The sequence below is a fragment of the Sceloporus occidentalis genome, unplaced genomic scaffold (genome assembly GCF_023333645.1).
Source record: "Sceloporus occidentalis isolate IW3139 unplaced genomic scaffold, rSceOcc1.0.p SCAF_279, whole genome shotgun sequence".
Taxonomy (NCBI): domain Eukaryota; kingdom Metazoa; phylum Chordata; class Lepidosauria; order Squamata; family Phrynosomatidae; genus Sceloporus; species Sceloporus occidentalis.
The window spans coordinates 387,777-409,182 of NW_028317259.1; the positions used below are offsets into that span (position 1 = coordinate 387,777).

Genomic DNA, 21,406 nt, shown 5'->3' on the forward strand with positions numbered 1-21,406 from the left:
GGACCTCTTGTAACGATTGGGTGAGCGCTGCCATCTGCTGTGAGAGAGCAGCAACAGTCTCCGCTAACCCCGCGGTTTCCATAAAGGCTCGGTTGTTATATTATGCTGGGGTCAGGTGAGGAAACCAGTATGCAGGGATAGGGGCGAAGTGTATAGCCGAATGTAGGTAAAGTCCAGTAACACGTACCAGAACCAGAGCAGCCGGATAGCAAGCGAGGTCTGGCAACAGGTATTAAGTCCAGCGTATCCAGGTAACAGGTGAGAGTAGTCAGGTATCAAGCAAGGTCCGGCAACAGGTATCAGGTGAGAGTAGTCAGGTATCAAGCAAGGTTCGGCAACAGGTATCAGGAGAGAGTAGTCAGGTATCAAGCAGGGTCCGGCAACAGGTATCAGGTAAGAATGGTCAAGTATCAAGCGAGGTTCGGCAACAGGTATCAGGAGAGAGTAGTCAGGTATCAAGCAGGGTCCGGCAACAGGTATCAGGTAAGAATGGTCAAGTATCAAGCAAGGTTCGGCAACAGGTATCAGGAGAGAGTAGTCAGGTATCAAGCAAGGTTCGGCAACAGGTATCAGGTAAGTAGACATCCAGGACAAGGTAATAGGGAGCTCAACCGTTAAAACAACCGAGCACTGAATGAGTGTCAGTGCTCGGCTTTTAAATGTGCCGCTTCCCAAGACCCCGCCTCCTGTCTTGCCGGTGTCCAATGGACATTCCGGCGTCTCCACAGGGGTATGAGAGAGGAAGGGGGGCGTGGCGTGCAGTACCACGCACGTCCTTCTCTCTGTGGCGGTTCGTTGTTACGAACCGCCGAGCACCGGTACCATGAGGCATCGGTGCCGCGTCGTCCCGCTGTATCCGGGGGATCGTGGGTGTCGGAGGACCGAGGAGGTAAGTATCGAGTACCCGCTAGTGGCGGGTACTCGGGGGACATGCTCCGTACGGGGCCGTGACACTTACATCCGGATGACAGGGACTATACTCATTTTTCATCGCCGCATGTTGTTTATTCCAGAATTGACACCAAAATAAATGAACATACTGATTATATTTCTTTTTTCTCCGAGATGTTATTCTTGAGTTAAGTTTGTATCTGTTAGACAATACACAATAAGAGGTTATTTTCAAGAAAACATTTTTTTTTCTGTTTTACGTCAACAAGTTAGTAGCTGGGCAACCCAACCCAATCTAGAATCAGTCTAGAATCATAAAGAAGTATATTTCCACACTAGAAACAGCCCCAGTCTGCTAAAAAATCGGGCCAGATTAACCGATGGGTATATGGCGCTATTGGTCGGGGCCCTCGGCCTGTAGAGCGGTAGGGAGGCCTGTCCTGTAGTAGACCTAGACCTTAATCTAGAGCTCACTGCCTATTTACCACACAGCGCTCTGCCATTTTCTCCCTGTGACCTGACAGGAGAAGTGGGAGGGCTTTAGGGCACACACTGTGCTCTGATTGGCTGTTCAGCCTATTTCCCTTTCCCAGGCTTCACTATCCTCTCTTTACTTTCCCTCCATTTTGTTTCTGTGCTTGTGTGCCCAGTCACACAAAGAAACTTTATTCTATTACCTCCAGGCTACCTCAGAACAGTTTTAGCCCCTTGTTTTCCCGCCCTGGTGCTGTAGAGTATATGTAATATTATGCTAGATATGCAGAGTCCCTCAGCACCAGGGTGACCACATCAGCCATGTTTTCCAGGACTTCCATAAGTCTACACATCATTAGTATTTATAGGAAAAAAGACCAAATACATGTATTTTATATTGTCTTCAATAAATGAAATTGTTTGCTTCAGTGATGCACTCACATTTGAGTAAAATAGAAGGCACTTTAGAACGATGCGTCAGCTCTGATATCTCAGGATGATGAGATTTATATTCCCCAAACCTTTTTTAAAATTTTAAGAATCTAAATCTCTTATATTATGCGATTGTCCTCAAATGAATAGGACAGGCTTGACCAGGCCTCATGTGCTAATAGTCCTTGTAATAATAGTAATAATAATAATAGTAAGACAAAATATTATTAAAAATAATAATAATATTCCGTTTTATTTGTAGCGTTCTTAAGATGAGCCTGTTCGCTATTTACTTCTTCCGTTTAGATGGGTTTCATTTAACCAACTACAGTCTAGCCTAAGCTCATCTTAAATTTAGACTTATCAATAATAAATAAAATAATCTGATAATTGAATATAGTTTAATTTGCTTTTTTGAATTTTTTTTTTTGTACCTCTTTGCCTCAAGCAGCTTGGCGATAATAATGCAAAAGACATCACGCTCATTGTCCTTAATCTTTAAAATTGACCGTCAAAACCAAGTTTATATTGTGTTTTTATTGTGTTTCAGCCACCACCGCTTTTACCTCAAAATGGTCCCACAAATTATCCTTTCAAGATGTCGGTGAGTGAGAAGAAGAAAACTGAACTGAACTCTTTCATGATTCGTTATTCATGAACGATTCTCGTTCTTATTTAGCGAATTCAAAGGTTCAATCATTTAAAAATATCAGACTTTTAACTAATTATACAATACTGTCACTGTCAACTAAAATGGGATTGTTGTTACTTTAACAGGTAAATTTTAACTTTGGAGAGGAAACTGATGGAAAATCACAAACAAAAGAAACGCAAACTACTTCATCCGGGACCGATCCGGAAAATGATACAAACAAGAGTAAAATGAAGCAAAGAGTCAAGAAGATTGTACAACGTGTTGCCATTGCGGGACTTTCGATGATTTTTTAATTAACACTAACTAGAAATGTCGCCTAATGTAGATTTATGTGCCAGGTTTTGGGCTTGGAATTCTAGATGTTCAGTGCCGTTTTGTTGGCTTAGACAATTGCCTCTTCTAGAGAACTATACACATCGTTTGTAGGTCCTTTTCTTTGAACAATAACGTTCCTTGTATCCAACAAGAAACAGAAGTCTATCCCGCCATTGGAAACTTCCGCCTCCGTCCCCTCTCTCAAAAAAACGGAAGTCGTAACGGAGAACAAAATCCTCTAAGACCTCACATTGAGACAGCTACGAAAAATGCTCTGAAAGCGCTATGTATAATATGTGGAATAGGCAAAAAAGATCTGAGAACCAACTTAGCTGGTCCTACCACATCTGGACTACAAATTGCCTTTAAGTGGGCATACCACCTGTCCCTCTAACTACATGGAATCCAGAATAAAGCAGTTGGAATCATCTCCGGCGCTGTATATATATATGTGAACCATTACATTTAATGGAGATGTCCACCTTCTGCGCTTCCATCCAGAGCTCATCTTAAGTCCTCAAAACGAGGAGGTCGAGATCACCCTCCCTCGACCTTTGACAAGTCATTCCCCTCCTGAACCCCTCTTACCTTATCAAGACATTCCACCCCACTACTCTATTTCTTATTTCGAGTTCCTTTAAGCATATGGAAGCTTGGCCTACCCTGTTTATACACTATATACCATTTATATATATGCTATGTTGTATAGATTGACAATGTTATTAGAGTCATCAGGAAGACCCTATACAATACTGGCTGTGCCTATTATGAATAGAAAGCAAAGGTAATGGATGGGACTCAGAATAACATTAATTTCTAATAAATAAATTGCAATCAATAGTTTCATGGTTTTGGTGTATTTTTTATATTTAGGCAAACATAGAACAGAGACTATTGACCCCCCAAAATATGTAAACTTTCAGTAGCCAAGTAGTAGTAGTAAATACAATATAAACACATTGACCATGCGGTTCTGCTACACAAAAAGTGTGAAAGACTCCAGAAGACATTTAAAACCAATATTTATTAATTATACATTTGAAAGGGCGCGCTACTGTTGCCAATAAAACAAGTGCGTTGAAAAGTAGGACGAAACTCACAAACTGACAAAAAAAGGATCATATGTGTGTTGTATATGAATGATTATATACATGTTAAAATCTCTTAAACCAAAAAATATGCTCTTGTCAAAACACTCAAAAGAAAATAAAACATGAAAATAATTCAGATATTTTGTATTTAATTGATTCTTGGAGCCGAGTTAGTTTAACTATTTGCTGTTTTATGATGTTTTAATATTTAAGGGAACTTTGACCCACTTCGTTTTTAGTAGACTTGTGCAATCGTATTCGGGAGAACATGAAAACGAACACGAACGTTGTGTTTTCCTTGTTTAAACCGAATAAAAAACAAATATGGCGGCGGAGAAAACTTACATGAAGCTGAAGAAGCACAACACGAAGAAACCAATATTCATATATATACTAGGCTAGCCTATTAGTTAAGACAAAATCAGTAAATATCTCCTAGCTAATCTCCCTGGTCCCTTCCTCCCCATAAAGTCACTGCCTTTAGCCTATTTTAAGTATTCCCTTAAGCAGCTGTCCTTCATTGGTTGATGTCAGAGGAGCCCCCTGCCGGCGACCAATAGAGTTGCTTTTACGGACCTTTAAATCCTGGCGCTAAAGCCATTGGTCTCCCCAGGCCAAGTTGTTCCGAGGTGTACCTTGCCCTGCCATTTGCCAGGGGGACTCACATGCCTGTTCCTCCGAGGGCAAGTTGCTCAGAGCGGTTGTCTCTATCTCCCCCCCCCCCGCAGGCCAACAGCAAGTTTAATTTTGTTTTGTCCCCCACTCCCTGCACAAGCCAAACTGCTCAGAACCCTACCTCCCTCCCTCTGCAGGCCGAGTTGCTCGGAAACGGTTGTTGTATCCCTACGAGACAATATCACATGTATGTTGAAGCAGAAAACATGACTATTGTGCCCCAATCACCTTGGTGTAATACAGCATTGTTATTATTATTATTAATATGATTAATATTATTATTATGTTATAGCAGCGATTCATTCCACAGAACAATGATGTATTCTAGAGTGAGACAAATGAGGAGCATTTGGAGAATTCAGAGAAATGACCTATAAACATGATCAACTGGATTAAAACCGGATCTACTGTCTACTTTTGCTTTCACTTTCCATTATAACTGGAAAGTATGGTATTACATGTCAGTGGACAGGGCGAACCCCGTATTACAGCATTAATGAAATCCTGAAACACCTACAGCTACTAATTACATTCATAAACAAATAGGAATCCCCTGTATCAAGAAGCAGATTACAGACGTACTGGCATAACCAAATGCTTCGTGGTTTATGGATACTTTTCATGGATTTAATAGGAGTGACACGACCTACGCATCATATGCAAAACATGTTTACAACACAAGATGATTATGTGACCCCAAAAAGTTGATACATCAAGGAATGGGTGGAAAGATGCCATGGGAAGATACCCCTGGAGCCAGAGGCCCAATGGACTTTGTGACCAGGAACTCGGTGCCCAGCTAGAAGAATATTTTATAGATACATTTAATATATATATATATATTGAGTTACGTCTAACTATGAATCAAGGTTGTGGGTTGAGTGTTTCCCAAATTTTTTAACAGCTTTCCAAATTGAATTGACAAATATACTCTATGTTTTGATTTTGGTAGTTGTTTTGGTATGGAAAGAAAAATATGGAATATTATCTTAGTTTATCCCCAAGACTGAACCTTTTTAGTACAAACTTTAGAAAGGAATTGCTATATCAATTCCACCATAAGCTTATCATACCATATCAACCATAAAATATCATAAATGGCTACACGGCACCCCCCCTATCGGGATACAGGTAGGAGGTCCCGCTCATGTAAGTGGGCGGTCCCGCTGATATAAAGTGTGCGTTACCGTAATATTTTTAATGGGGAGGTGGGCGGGGCGTGATGCAACAGCGCTCCCGCGCCCCTGAGTTTCCCCTTAGTGACCTGGAGAAGCGAGTCTCCCCGAAAACTACTACAATCAATGAACAAAACCCCAATAACAAAACCATAACATAAAAATGCAAGAGTATAACAATGAAAAAAAAGGGAAAAAAATAAAAATGTGAATTAAAAACATTAAATTTAGGATATTTAAACAAAAATGATACAAGAAAACCATAAAAATAATAAAACATAGTTTATTTTAACAAAAAAATAAAGTTAGTTTTCACATGATAAAAAATAAAAATGGACCTGTTCTAAAACCGGCATTTATTTATTTATAACGTTTCCACGAGGACTGGTACTTGAGGCATTTGGGTAACACGTTTGGCGAGTGACTATATAGAATCTTCACGATGGGCCGTTAAAGGGTTAATAATTCAACAGCAGCAGGGTCAGGTCATTTAGAAAGTTCCCGGGTACGCTGCTGTTAACCGTGAGCTCAAGCGATCAAATTATTACCTGCTTAAGTTAATTAGACGCTTGCTAAAGGTATTTTGAAAGTTGCCGGAATGTGAATTGATTATAAGGCTTGACAATCTACCAATTATCAGAATTTTATATAAATAGGGTACGGAGGAGCACCAGCGTTATTGGATGCATTATTATATACATCGTCCTCCTACCATGTTCTCTTACACCAATACTTCATATGCGGTAAGAACACCGGTCATCTTTTTTTTGCTCTTTTAGAAATGTTCCTAGACAGTTAAGGTAGACTTATGTTTCAAAATGTGTATTTTTTTTATTACTATTTGTTCTAAATATTTCAGTCCTACCCGTCTTGCCTGTATAAGCGATATGGGGAGTTTCTTGACGTACGTTAAAGGTGCTGTTCCCTCTTGCTCCTACTTCTAATCGTGCTTGCTGAAATTTTCTTTTTGGAAAGTAGAAAATGGCAAATTTGCTTAATATATTAATATTTAGTGAATTAGCACCTTTAATAGTCATATAGGAACCATGTTTAGTGCTGATAGGATCCTATGTGACGTTCAACTTGGAGGTCCACCAAATAGAGTTTCACAAATGTAATATATACAGATACTAATATTTTTAGACAGATTATTACCTCTTTTTGTCCTTTAATACGTCGGCCCCATCTAGTCTGCCGCTTCTCTCCTGATGTAGAGATGTTATTCTTAATTGCGTCTTCACAATTTACTTTCTAACAATACATATTTTATTTTGTTTTCAGATGCCGGGAGGTTATCCTGGTACATATTTCCAAAGTCAGGTTTCTCAACCAATTGCATTCGATATGGTTTGTATTTTTCTTATTCATAATTACATGTTTTCGGAACTTGCCCTCCAAATATTTGTTTTCAAAAAATCTTGAGTTCGAGTACTTTATGTACATAATATATTCATAAATAATATAATAAAATAAAATTATATATATATATATATATATATATATATATATATATGTTTAGTTTGGTTAAGATAAAATATGGAATCCTATAAATGTGGGAGACATAGAGTTTCTTAATTTCTCAAAAAAAAAAGCCTTCTTGGTTATAATTAGACTTAAAAAATGAGTAAAAATTTTAAATAAAGTAGATATAACATAATAAAATATTCATATTAATTTATGTTAAGATTATTTTACGTTTTATTTCTTTAAGATTTTCAACCCTACCTACTCACCGTATCCTTTGACATATGTACCCAGTGGATTGGTTACGGTTAGTATTTCTCCGTCCTACAAACAAAACGTGGCGTGATTGAGCGGGGTTATAATTAATACATGCCTACCTGCCTACTATAGTGAAAGTGTGCTTTCCGTTCAGTGTTCTGGCTTTTATATTATATTTTTTATTATATTATTTTATTATATTATAAAATATATATATAAATATACCAAATAAAAAAAAAAAAATATAAATTATAATAAAAAATAATAAAAAAAACACATATTTGCAGAAAATACAGAAAGTGCCCCTTTCTGGGCAAATACTATATAGAAACAGGATCGGCCCCATTCAGCCCCATCTAGTCACCCGTTTCTCCTGCTGTAAAGCCTTAAACCTCGTTGGTCTTAGAATCAGGAGCCATATGCCTATCCCATGCATGTTTAATCCCCTCAAAGTATCTATTATTTGATCGAAATTTGCAGTGTGCTAAATATGTACTGATTCATAAAAATGTAAGATGTTATATACTAATTTTTTCCCATTTATGTTCTCTATAATTCTGTAGCCCGAAACAATTTCCTATGTACAGTCAACAGGCTTCTCGTATCAGGTGAGTCTCAGAGATCATTCGGACTTTGTGTACAATATGAACAAAGAAGAAGAGATTATTACGACTGGAGCAATACTTTTAAAACAAGATCATATTTACATATTAGATTAACTACCTAAGGAAAAATTAAATTTAATATATATATTTTTTTTCTACAGCCACTTGATTATATTCCGAACCCTGACGCTCTTCCTGTCTATACCCCGGTGAGAAGACTAATTCCTTATGTTACGCGGTTGCTATAATAATTCGAAAACATTGTATATTAATCACAAATTAGCTAATTTCTACAAAATATATGCATCTTACTTTGTTACTATGAGGCTTTTAACCATCTCCTGATTGGAGGTAGTCATTGTAGAGCAGGAGAACCTACTCAACGACGAGGTCTTTTCACAGCTTTACACAACCTTGTAATACGCTACAATCTGATACCTCTTGTTTTCGAAGACTTGCCCACGTTTAGATCCCATTAAAATTAATTAATTCCTGATCTCCCGAACCTAATGTTCCTTCGATGCAAGGGACCGTATCTATAAAATGAAAACAGCCTGGGAGGTAATGCTCTTCCTGCACTTTGTCTTCAACTCTATTCTAGAATTAAATGCAATTGTGTTTAAATTCAGCATCAAGCTCCTTATCCTATGAATGGCTTCATCAATCCTGGAGCACTGCCCAGCGCTACTCAAGTAAGTAAAACATATAATAATATTATTATTATTTTGAGAATGAATAATTAAAAGGTGATTAAAAAATGGCAGACTGGATCAATATCCAGTCTGGAGTCAATATTATACTCTCCACTCCACACAATATTATACTCTCCACTCCACACAATATTATACTCTCCACTCCACACAATATTATACTCTCCACTCCATTTTATGGCCTTCCTATAACTTCCATACCTTCCCATGGACATGACAGATCCATACCTGGGAACTCTCTGGGTTTGACGCAGAGTCTCCGGGTGAGACAAAGCTTTACAGAGTCTTCGAGTCTCTTTCCTTTTTCTCCAAGCAGGATAGTGGAGTTTGGCTATGCCCACTATCACAGCCCATTTATCTGGGGCTCCAGGTAACCTCACCTGGGGAGTTCCAATGTATGGACAAAGCTCATCATTTTCTATATAGATCACCCTTATTCCAGTCATTAAATACCAAACAAACTAGAATTTCACAATTTCATTTTAAAACCTTATTCTTGATCTTCCAAACCCAACTTTCCTTCCATGCAATGGACCATATCTATAAAATGAAAAAGGGAAATGCTCTTCCTGCTCTTTGTCTTCAACTCTATTCTAGAATTAAAATGCAATTGTGTTTAAATTCAGCATCAAGCTCCTTACCCTGTGAATGGCTTCATCGATTCTGGTGCACTGCCCAGTGCTACTCCAGTAAGTAAAACTTATAATAATATTATTAAAAAGTGATTCGAAAAGAATAGATGAGCCAGTTGGTATGTTTGCATCCATGCAGTGTAGGTGAACCCTGTACAATTTGGTTGACCAAAAAAAGTAAATAATATACTCTCCACTCAACAAGAGTTCCCTGTAACATATATACCTCCCCATGGACATGAAGGAGCCTTACCTAGGGGATCTCTGGGGTTTCACCAGGAGTCTCCGGGTGAATCTCTGCTTCCCAGAGTCTCCAAGTTTTGGCCATGCCTTCTCTCACACTGACTCCTTTCCACTACTCCTAGCTGTATTTAAGGCTATCTGGGGGGCTATCCCTAACCCCACATCACTATGAAGCCCCTCCACCAGAGGACGAAGAGCTCCAGGCACCCTCTCCTGGACATATGGATGAGAGTCCCTAGCTCTCCCTTATACCAATTCTGGAAATGACTTAAAAGAGACCAACCAAACCGTCCAGAATGTTATCATTGACAACATAAAACTTTACTTTTAACGGGCTCAATGATTGGCCGATAAAAACTTCTAGAATGTTTGAACCCGTAACATTCTTAGAGATGGGAAGAAAGAGCGTTTTATTCGCTAGATGAGCTTACAGGTATTTCGAAGTAAAACGTATCATCCTACTTAACCAGAAGGTAACTTCATTTGCTTAAAATAAGTTTTGCATTCAAACCCTAAAAAGTATTTTTCCACAAAGATTTTACCTTTTTTAATTCACAGTTGACGTAACATTAATTAACTTTATTTTTATCTCTCTTTTTGGTTTTATTAAGCCCCAGACCCCACAAACAAGCAGGACGACGTCCGCAGGAAAACGATTTTTCAAATGTGCCAAGAAATACTTGCCAGATCTTGCGATATTTGCGACTCGACTCGTTGTAGTTGCCATTACTGGCGATGACTACATCCTCCAGTTCCTGTTTGGATAGAATAATTAAAAAATTATTTTATAACCAGATAGAATCTTTAAGAAATCATTATTATTATAATCAGAATATAATTTTTTAGCCACAATCATTACCTGTTGTAAGGTCTGATCATCTCATGGTACAAATCATTTTTCAGTAAATAAAATTTCTGAGGCATTTTAATTCCTCGTACATTCTCATAATGGGGGTTCGCAATGCATAAAATTCCACATAATCGTGGATAAGTGGAAAAGCCTCCTGGCAGAAGTGGTAGAGGGTAATACAGCGGGGGTATTAAACATGCATGGGATAGACATACAGCTCCTGAATCTAAGACGAAACCAACGACTGATCTTTACAGCAGGAGAAACGGGCGACTAGACGGGGGGGCCGAATGGGTGCCAATCTGCCGGCAGGTTCTATGTTTCTTGGTAAAAATAGCATTCTAGAGCAAGAACACTAGAAAGGGGTATTACGAGTATCCATTCGGATCAAGCGATGTGCTGTGTTGGGGCTAGAAATAGTTTGGCCAAGGTCCATGAGGGGGTCCAGCAAAGGGGTTGACAGAGATAACAATTCATAATAAGGTGATAACCCACCACCAACTCTTTGTCATGCTTTACCCCCCCACAGAGCTATAAAGAGCCATTATTTATAATTAAACAAGGAAAACGGATATAGCCATGGAGTGTTTAGTCCAAGGTGATACCTCTCATTGAGCCAACGTTAAAAAAAGATTGCACCATAAATGCTCTCACCCCCAGACCCCATGAACGAGGCAGACAATTCCTAACGCTTCTTCATCATCAACGTGGCGTTCATGGAGGGTCGCTTATTTAAAACAGACAGGGACGTGGGATGCCCAGTGTTGGTAAACCATGAATATCTACTGAAAAGGGGTTTAAATGAACTGGAACTGAATTGTCGTTAAATGGTTTCATCAATGTATGCAGAACAGGTATTGAGTTTTGAGTTTGTTGAATGATTGGCCACAACGTTTTAAACGGATTCAACTTTCCTGGACCGAAAGATTAATGGGCACATTCAGCAGCACCCTCTAGTGGCCGACTGGTGAATCGCGGCTACCTCAAAAATGTAAGTCCCTTGCTTCATAGACTTTCATTAGTCAGAGTGTCCAGCTGGGTGATTAAGACTGAGCCATTCTATTGTTGCCCATGGGCAGCATGATAAAAAGTCACTGTGTTTTTCTAATAGATAACTGAGCGAGAACTCATACAAATGGCAAGTATCCAAAATATTACGGGGTCAAAAGCGAAATCTACAACTGGTTTGAGGAAACACCTTGATGTTTCTGAAAACCTTTTTAATCTGATTTTTGTATTAAAGTCGGTTCTCATTCCTTATATATCTGTTTTGAATTTCAGTTTTTGGTTAAAATAAAAAATGCAACACGTGAAAAAAAACAAAGAAAAAATGGGGGTTTTTTAAAAAAAATAAAAAAGTGCCATTTTTTGGAAGTCAGTTTCTACTCATGGAATGCGATATTTAATATGAATTAAGAAAAATGTACAGTACAACCTATATGTTGTGTATTGTGCAATTAAAAAAGAGTTTCGAAATAAGAGATATTTTTAATGTTTAATGATTTAAAATTTGTTGTTTTCTTGCACCAATTCTAGAACGAGTTAACATGTCTTGCGTCTGTTGTTCTTGGTTAACAGGTCCCTTTGTCTATGGAAAAAAAAAAGAAAGCTTCTGAATAAAATAAAAAAGGTTATCTAAATCAAAATAAAATCTTGTAAAATTCCAGATAAATTTTAATGTCTTTTCCATATGACTTGGGGGTTGTTAGATTTTTTTAATTTTTTTTCTTAACTCCACACACCCCCACCCAAGAGTTAAGATAATGTCCATTATATAAATATTTATTTCTTAGGGTGATTTTTTTTTGCTTTTGTTACATTTAATAACTAGCAAAACAAAGTAATTAATGATAACCAAACACATCTTACGCTCCAGAAAGATGGTCTATGTATTCCAAAAATGGTTCAACAGAATGGCGGCCCCTTTGGCTACTTTTCCACATACTCCAGGTAACACAAGAGATGCTGCGTTTGCGAGAAGGCTGACTCCATTCATTACTATATCTATCATTCCCGTCTCGGCTTTCTTTTTTTCCAGATCCTCAATCTGCATGTCTAACATGCCCGCCTTGTCCTTGAAACCTTGACTCATCCAAATATCCTTTTCCTAGACACGTAATAGTAAAGAGTAAAGACAGAGATTAAAGGCGCCAACAAAGTCTTAAAGATCAGCGAAGAAAAATAACCGGTAGCCTGATAAAATGTTACAAAGTATTGTCCCATGGTTAGAGAATATGTATGGCTGGATATGTATAAGGTCAACGGGGCCACATTTATTTAACTGGCTCAGGCACAGCTCCACTTACTATAATTCAGACTCGACACTTGGTCAACTTTTGAAGGAACTTGGTGGGGATAACCTGGGATATCATAAAAGTCCCGTTTAGCCCCAGCCATCTTCCCAGTGAAACTCATTGAGTTCAGGGTTCCATAAAACATAATAATTATGGTTAAGAGTTTTCATTCACTTGAAAGTCTTGTTTCTTCTAGTATTGAGTGTCCTTGTTTCAATATACCTTCTGTTTCTGGTCAATCACCCACTCAAATTCTCTTTTCATTTCTGATCTCTCATTCTCCAGTTTTTTCATCAGCATCTGGATTTGAGCCTCAAGATTCTTCTTTTGCTCCTCTTGTATTTGTTGTAAACGCTCTCTTCCCTCAGTTTCCAACTGCAGTTTGTACACGAGAGCCTCATTCCTCATCTTTTCCACTGGAGAGAAAAAAAGACAAACACTCAAGACTGTTGTCACAAACCTTTTGAGGACCTTATGAACACTTGTTCCTCTCTATCACCCCCCCTGTGCATTTACCTTCAGGGGTAGAGCCCCTCACTTGTTCTATTACACATCTTGGAGACTTAAAGCCTTATGTTTTTGGCAAGTTCTCCAATTCTCCACCAAGTGCTTAAACTGATGGGGAACGAGAGCACGTAGACATCTAACCCTCTGGAACTTAGGAGAAGTGACACCTACATTGGAGGTGGAATTCATAGAGTTCCAGTTGACTTACACCTACATCATGTTAACCCGAGTATTATCTATCGGGTTTTGAAATGCAGCTTTACCCCTTGAGTATCTGCTATTGACTCATCAGCTGAATCACTTACTTTCTAATCTCACTTACATTCTCTTTCCTTGTCAATTTTAGACAAACAGCTGTCCGTACTCAGGATATATTTTTCAATGCTGTCCATGTTCTTCAGAAATTCTTCTAAGACCTCTTTGGCCTGCATTTTGGAACACAAAGAACATCTTCGATTCTTTGAAGGAGTCCTTACTCCCTCTTAGCGCTCCTTAGAAGAACCTGGGGAGACCTCCAAAAAGGGCTATGAAATGTTGGAGATACACGACGGCCTTCAGGGCTCTATGGCAGGCCTTAAGTTTAAGGGTGCAGGTTTAAGTTTAAGCATTTGTATGGATTTTAAAAGGGATTCATCTTCACTCTCACATGCATAAATGTATGTTTCTTGTCTTGGGATTTTGAAGTTCTAACCAAGCTGTGTGGATGGCAGCCTTCCCACCACTGTGCCACCACATTAATGGTGTCCAATCAAGGCCATAAAGTGCAGCGGAGTCTCTGTGAATTTAATGTCTTACCGTAACGACTCTATGAGAAGCAATACAACTATGTCAGGACCGGCTGATCCAGGGTGTTAGGATTTGGTGGCAAACAATACAGTGTATGGCCAGTGTACACACCTTTACTCCTTTTGCGGGGATGTTCTCATAGTTGTTCAGTATTCTCTGCTTCTCAGCAACAAACTCTTTATGTCCCCCAGGCTTAGAGAAGTCGCCATTCTTTACTCTTTGCTCTAGACTAGCACCGAGTTCCTCAATAATATCTTTGCACTTTTTGATGGAAGCTTCTTCATTAATACTAAGGAATTCATGAAATTTCTGACTTAGGTCAATCTGTTAAGAAAAAAAAAACAACAAAACCCCCACAACTTTTAGAGAGGGCCAAGTAAAGTCATAAGAGCACCGTTATCATCAGTCTTTTTCCTAGAAAAACCTTTTTATTGAACAAATACTTGTTATTGTTTACATGCTGTAGATTTGCACAAACATATATACCTTCTATGTAAACATATATGGCTTCTATCCTGTCCAGTCCCGAGAAAAGTTTATATCCCTTTTCACAGCAACTTTTTTCTTAAAAGGGCTAGTTTACAATAAAAATGTGTTCCATGTAAAAATTCTTACCTTGTTGATATGCCATTTTGGCGAAAGCAGACCCAAAAACAAGAGGACATAATGGACAACCTCTCTGGAGCTTAAAGTTTAACTCACCATGAGCTTTTTCTGATATTCTTGCTCATCATCCTTGAAAGACCTCTTTAGGAAGGCTTCCACAGCCATGTTTTCACAATCACTGTGAAGCTTCAAGAAGTCTTTTTGCTCCATGGGAAACACAATGTCTCCCTGGCTCATTTTATCCATGTAGATGGACAGACCTTCCTTAGTAGCTGCTGTATTTTCGACTGTTGCCAGAGACAGAACTGCATTCTCCATGCAGGGAATGGAGCCATTCTTTATGGATTCCACGTAAGAGGTGGCAAGAGACCCCAGCACTAGGACATAAAAGACAGGCAAAAGGGTAGAGTTACCCTAGAGTTACCCTACTGCTATAAAGTGCACATCGGCAGACACTTTATGAGGTCACTCACTCCTTCCTGTAACACTATGTCCTCCTTGCAAGCTTTTGACTTTGCTCGTCTCGTAGACAAATTCACAAAATTGCTTGGCCTTCTGTAGAAAGCTGGGAGATAGCTGAGACTCGGTCAACTCCTCCAGACGTTGCAGGTCTGTTCCATACGCGGGACTCTCAAACACAAAACACTTGTGCGCGTGGAAATAATGGAGGATGCATTCCCGGGGAAGATTGTATTCTGCTATACTTTTTGAAGATCCTGAAAAGTGAATATACATAAAAATATTGATACAGAGATTAATAACTAATTTCTGTTATGAACATCCAGGTAAATTATACGTGACGCGATCACGTGATCTGTAAGCGCAAACTGTTGCACTCCAAGCAATGGAAGAACTTTAAGTAGATGTAAAATTTTAATAATTCCCATTGAACTTTCAGCTTAATGTAAGAAAAAGAACAGCTGGTAACAATTTCAATGCAAACAATGGAGATTTATGGAATGATCTAAAATTCCAGACATTGGCATAGTAGTTAATCAACATAAATTATCCCCAAGCATCAGTACCTTTTTTGAGTCTCAGGGAACGGCGAAGATACTCATCTTCAGTGATTAGTTTGTTATCCTGTTCCAGCTTCAAAGAGAAGTCCCGGACGCACCATATGAAATTAGGGAAGAACGTCTTAAAATCTGCGGATTCGTCTTCCTCTTCATTTGTTGCTGACGATCTCACCTTTATCAGCTCTGTGAGTTCCGTCACATAACTAGGAGAGCTTAAGGAACAGCGAAGAATGCGGCTGACAGATAGACATCAATAGAAATAAAGTTTGCCCACTTTGAGGACCAGTTCCAACGATTCCCACTGAATTTATTAGAAAATATTAAAAAATGCTCTCAAATTCCTAAAGAATTGAGTTTTCTCTAAAGTACAACACGCAGTGTAGTTGCGCAACTGCACACACAGCTACAAGATTAGTAGAAATTCTGCTCCTCTATCTCTATATGAAGGGTTTTCTTGTGCTGTGGAATTGGATACATGGTTACCTTTTATCAGATACTTTAGCTACAATTCCAAAGACAAATATTCTTGATGTTCTACACAATAAATCCGGGGTCATCCCGGGTCATCCCGGAGTTACATTATATAAAGTCAAGTGTGGAAGTGGATTCCCAATGGACAGAAATAGTAACGTAGCATTCTAACCCGTTGCTCTAAAGTAATCGATGAATAGACAAAGTGAAAGATACTGTAGCTTATCCAGACTGTCTTGATCAATCGTGCCAACACTGTTATACACTAGGGTGCTGCTTAAGAGAATGGCAAGAGAGAAGATCCAGGCATCATTCTTACTGTCCCCCTAAAACGAAAGCAGATTTTGTAACACAAGGCAATGTTATTAGGTGACCATACCACCACTAACAAGATGATCGTGTATCAAATTTCCCATTATTCTGGACTTTCAGTATATTCTAATTGTAATAAAATAATTATCTTTATAGGCAATGACGATTACTCGTTACTGAAGGGCGATGGCCATGGTTTGAATACTCAAAGTGAGCAAATGAGTACCTAGATAAGATGATATCAGCGAGGATCCTTGGGATTGTTCACATATATTGGTCTTTGAAGGATCTTTAAAGTCATGTAGGGTGAGACAGAGCCTCACAAAATGAGACAGGGGAACTCGGCACGAGAGGACTGTTACTGGTGAAGGTGGAAACAGGGAAAGGATAAATGGAAGTTGGAGATAGACTGCTTAGAACATGTGGGGCGTGAGCTGGGTTACCTTGGTTAAGCTATCAGCAAAGGATCTTGATCTTTTATTTTAGAACCTGAAAGCTACTTGGAGCCATTGAAGTGGCGCCATATACATAGAGTTCTGAGAAAGAAAAGTCAATGGCATTTAGGTAATGGTGGAACAGCATGGACAACCCATTAGTAAAAATTAAACTTTACTTACCTTTTCCACATCCCCCAATCCCTCTGTATCCAGCAGCACAAGGGTATGGTTGGGTTTTGTTGGGTGAGGAATACACCACATCCAGATGCCTTTAGTCTTGGCCTGAACTGTCGCCCCGAGAGCAAATCCTATAGAGAGTGTTTTAGAAACAAAATAACCGTGTAATGGGAGAAAACCTGTTCGGAAATGAAATTAATTGATTCACAGACCAAAGACACTAACCGCATGCATGGGTGGGGGAAAAGAGGCTAATTATCCAAGAAATGGGCTTCAGAAGGGTTCTCACCCTGTGCATGGCTCTAGGGGAATAATATCGAGAACTTACTTTTTTTATAACATTTCATTAATGTAAATATTTGTAAAAAAATTGAAAACGTAGCCCTCCAAAAAAAGAATAAGAATAATAATGAAAACTTCTAAAAAGGAACTGAAAAGTCCAGAAATATCTGTTTAATTATCTATATTGAATATCCTTGTTTAGGGTATTACATACTAACCACTACATTTCCCAGCCAATTTATTCATTAGATAGGATTTTCCGGTTCTGTATCTTCCAACAATCGCTACGACGACAACAGGCTGCGAGATGGAATTAAGAATCTGTATAGCTTCGTCATTGATGACTAGAGTGTCTTTATCCTGGTTCTTTATCAGGCACACCGGATCTGGCATGTGGACTTCCCCCATGGTGGACCTAGGAGTTGAGGGAACGGGCTTTGTCAGATTTTGTTGGCATGGCTTAGAAGTTACTGTATGTGAAATAAGCACTTTCCATGATATGGACCTTCCATGACATAAGACATACATATGACAAGGCTCGCAAACAGGTCTCCATGAGGGGCTACTAGGCAAGCCTCCATCTGGTAGCTGTCTGATCCAAACTCACAGCAACCCAGAACAAGTTGGACACAATTTAGCAACACAAGCTCAGCCTATAAGAAGTCAAAGCGACGGAGAACTGGTCAAACTTTCCATAAACTATGCAGACTAGCCCAACTCAACAGGACTCGACAAAACCAAAAATTACTTGATGAGGTGTAAAGAGAAGCAGCGGTAGCTCTCTGAAGGAAACGGAATCTTTACATAAAATGAACAAAGGGTTGGGTGGGGTAGAGCTTGCGGCAAGATGGTGGCTTGCAGAAGCTGGAGATGTTACGGGAAATGCTAGAAGGGGAGATTGTGGTTAGACTGTACCGGCGACTAGATGTGATGTTTCTGGAGTGGATACAAGTTCTAATAATTTATAATTAGGATAAGCTATAGGCTGGTTTAAAAGGAGTATACATGGAGAAACGTGCTATATTATTAATTTCAGCGGAACAAGTAGAGAACACAATAGAAATGCAGATATAGAGAGAAGGAATGGTTTGTATAAATAAATTATACCCCCATAAGGCTATAAAAGTTATTCCCCTACCGTGACTGTTTCTCCTATCCAAGGTCCCCTCCCTGCCGTCCTCCTCTCCCCTCTGTGCTCTCCCTCCTTTCTTCGTCTTGTATTTCGATAGTTACCGTTTAAGCAGCTTCTTAATGCTTGATTTTTATGAGAGCTCTTTCGGGTAGATGTGTTGCCTTTCTGTGTTTCTGACGATTCCTCCCAGTGATGCGGTCCAATAACTCAGAATGAAAGTGAAACTTTTCGTACTTTCACTTTTTCTTTTATTGCACCCAGTACTCTGCTCTGCTATCAAAGTTGTTTACTTAAAGCTACTGTCCCGCTTAGAACATTAATTTCACTCTGTAGCATGTTAACCCCTTAAGGACAATGGGCGCTCCTGTTACAGGGTCACCGTACCCAAGGCTGGGTACCCCTGTTTAAGGACTGAGGAATCACCAGTCAGTCCCTCATATGGATCGCACTCAGCTATCCACGGATCATCCAGACCACCATTCGTAGTAAACCAAGAAGAACTCTCTTTATTACAAACACAGAGAACTTTATACAATCTCAATGCAATGTGTACCGAACCCAACCCCCAATCCCATCAGCCACATCCCATCACAAATCCCATCAGTATACAGGGGATGTATCAGGTGAGGGGATTACAGAATACAATGGGTTCCCCCACCTGTGTTATCCCCCCTGTAGTGCGGGTGCCGTCTGGGCAGACAGGGCTGTGTTGGCTGATTAAGAGCCCCAGCCAGATTATAGGATCGTCTCTTTGAAGGCTGGGGCTGAATCCACATCAGTCTCTGGGCCGGTTACACAATAAACACAATATAATATATTACCGGGTCACGGTATACGGAACCGGACACAAAAGCGCTCCGTGACCCGGCTAAACTTCATATGACACATGAGCCAGCTAGCCTGGCCCTGTCACAGCTCCCTAAACCCATTGAAAACAATGCATTTTGAGCCCATACCTGTACGGGCTTTGTCATTAAGGGGTTAAGCAAATAAACCGTAGCATATCTGTCATTTTATTTGTTAATTTGAAGGTTTAAAGACCTCAAAACAACACAGAATGTCTCCAGAAGCCTTTTTTCCTTTTCAGTTTCTATGTAGCCAATCAGTGAGCAGCTTTGGGGGAGAGAGTGTAACCCATTCAATGCCGGAGTGCAATATGTTTGGGCATGTGTGTGTTTTAACCCCCTTATTGTGAGTGCGTGAGCATCTGTCTGCGCTGTGCGGTGTAAGTATGATGAGTTGTGTTCTTGTTGTGTGTCTGTGGCCGTCACAAAACTCACAAAATAAGAAATGCAGACACGAAATGTTACTATTGCTGGCGTTTATTGTTTTTAAAGGCTTGAAATGAATTTATTACTGAGTAGAATGACAGGAGACATAAAGAACCATCGCCCAACCCCATATTCTGAAATCCCATAAGGAGGGGGGTAATCGCAGGCTGTAAGTGTGACGGTAGCGGTGGAACGGCCGAGCTCTGTCCCCGTCAGTCAGCGCGAAGACAACGTTTGTATGAAGTCTTTTACTCAACACATCTGAAGAGGTCTCCTTCCTGGTTTAGGAGCCACAGTTTCCCTTGGTCATAAGTGACATGCTTAAGAGGTCCATAGATAGGCCCGAGAATCCAGGACGTCTTGAGAGGATTTGTTGCAGAGATCCCCGCTCTGTAAAAATTACAATATTTCAAGTATAACCAACTGTACAAATCTCCCAGCCCTCGGTTCCCCATTAGGTTCAAATAATGATTGTTCTCCTTCTCCATGACAGGCAATCTCCAAGACTTATGCAACGTTCTTCAAGTTGTCAAATACAAAAAAAAAGAGGACTGTATTTGTAGATTCAACACATAGACTTCGTTATACATTATGAAGGGCCAACCCCACCAAGCCTCGCCTGCAAGGAGGACTGAGCTTGCCTTACGTAGTCAAATCCGAGGCGTGGCGTTAGTGGAATACTTTATGGACTCAATTATTAACGTCACACGACCATACTCTTTGGACAGTCTTATTCCAATTTGCAAGCAGTGGTGAATCCAGAAGCTCTCTCCTAATAACACTATAGACTGTGCCACCGAATCCCACCGATCTGAAGAGCGTTGTAAGGACGGTGCCACCATATCCAAACACTCTGCAGAGCATTGTATGGACCGCAGTAAGGACGGAGCTGCGGAGTGGGTGGCCGGTGGGACTAAAGGTAAATATGGTCTTGGTTACCGTGTTCTATAAGCAATACAGAATGACAAAAGACTTTGGAAATAAAATAATTAATAAGCCAACTAGAAGACCCTTGGAACAATAAAATTCACAGACTTCTGAGATTTACCAATGTAATCATGAATGTTCTTCTTGGCCATCTTGTAAGAGATACATTAGAACCAAGACAAATTTCTGGTGAGGCTGATAAATGAGACATGATTAAGATATTGAGTTAGGTTCATGAAACTCAACGAGGTCAAGACCACCACCAAACGTGAATGGCTCCATCTTCTGCATGTATGGTCAGAAAATTCCATGTTGGATTGGGAGGACAGTTGTGCTAGGATGCGCCTCCATTGATATATGTGGGGGTTCTGTTTGGAAGCTACATTGAAGGGAGACTATTCCAATCCCACATGGAGGCAATTAATTTAAACTTTTACTTTTTTTAAAAAAACATCCATGATTACGAAGCCATTTAGAACCTTGGCGCAACTTCCAACTTCAGATGAGATTACTACTGGGTGACTCCATGAGCTCCCTTTCAATTCAGGGGTAATCATTTAAAAGATCATACTTTAATATCTAATACTTAGATATCCCCCCCCCCCCCCGGAAGAGGCAGAATTTGGGAAAGATCAAGCTGCCCAGAACACAGACAGAAGTTGACTTCAAAAGACAAAAAAGATGAACCTCAACATTCTTTTAATAAAAGCATTAG

The 21,406-nt window shown here is 39.6% G+C and overlaps 1 protein-coding gene across 1 annotated transcript; it reads right to left on the bottom strand.

Annotated features, from left to right (window-relative positions):
• Window positions 1-1,079: 1,079 nt before the first annotated feature.
• On the bottom strand, window positions 1,080-21,219 carry LOC149275576 (guanylate-binding protein 1-like). Its single transcript, XM_089504562.1, has 13 exons — window positions 21,204-21,219; window positions 17,580-17,759; window positions 17,083-17,210; window positions 16,370-16,479; window positions 15,689-15,885; window positions 15,137-15,379; window positions 14,760-15,040; window positions 14,169-14,381; window positions 13,594-13,696; window positions 12,987-13,180; window positions 12,470-12,577; window positions 10,301-10,375; window positions 1,080-1,091 (listed from the first exon to the last, which is right to left on the bottom strand). Exons 1-13 carry the CDS (start codon window positions 21,217-21,219, stop codon window positions 1,080-1,082), a joined length of 1,860 nt encoding a protein of 619 aa, XP_089360688.1.
• Window positions 21,220-21,406: the final 187 nt, after the last annotated feature.

What these genes read in the sequence shown, in the direction of transcription:
- LOC149275576 (XM_089504562.1), bottom strand. An exon ending in TTCCCTGAGACTCAAAAAAG is followed by an intron (nt 15,380 to 15,688) that starts GTACTGATGCTT and finishes TTCACTTTTCAG; the next exon opens with GATCTTCAAAAAGTATAGCA. An exon ending in AGACGGGAATGATAGATATA is followed by an intron (nt 10,376 to 12,469) that starts GTAATGAATGGA and finishes CTATCCAAACAG; the next exon opens with GAACTGGAGGATGTAGTCAT.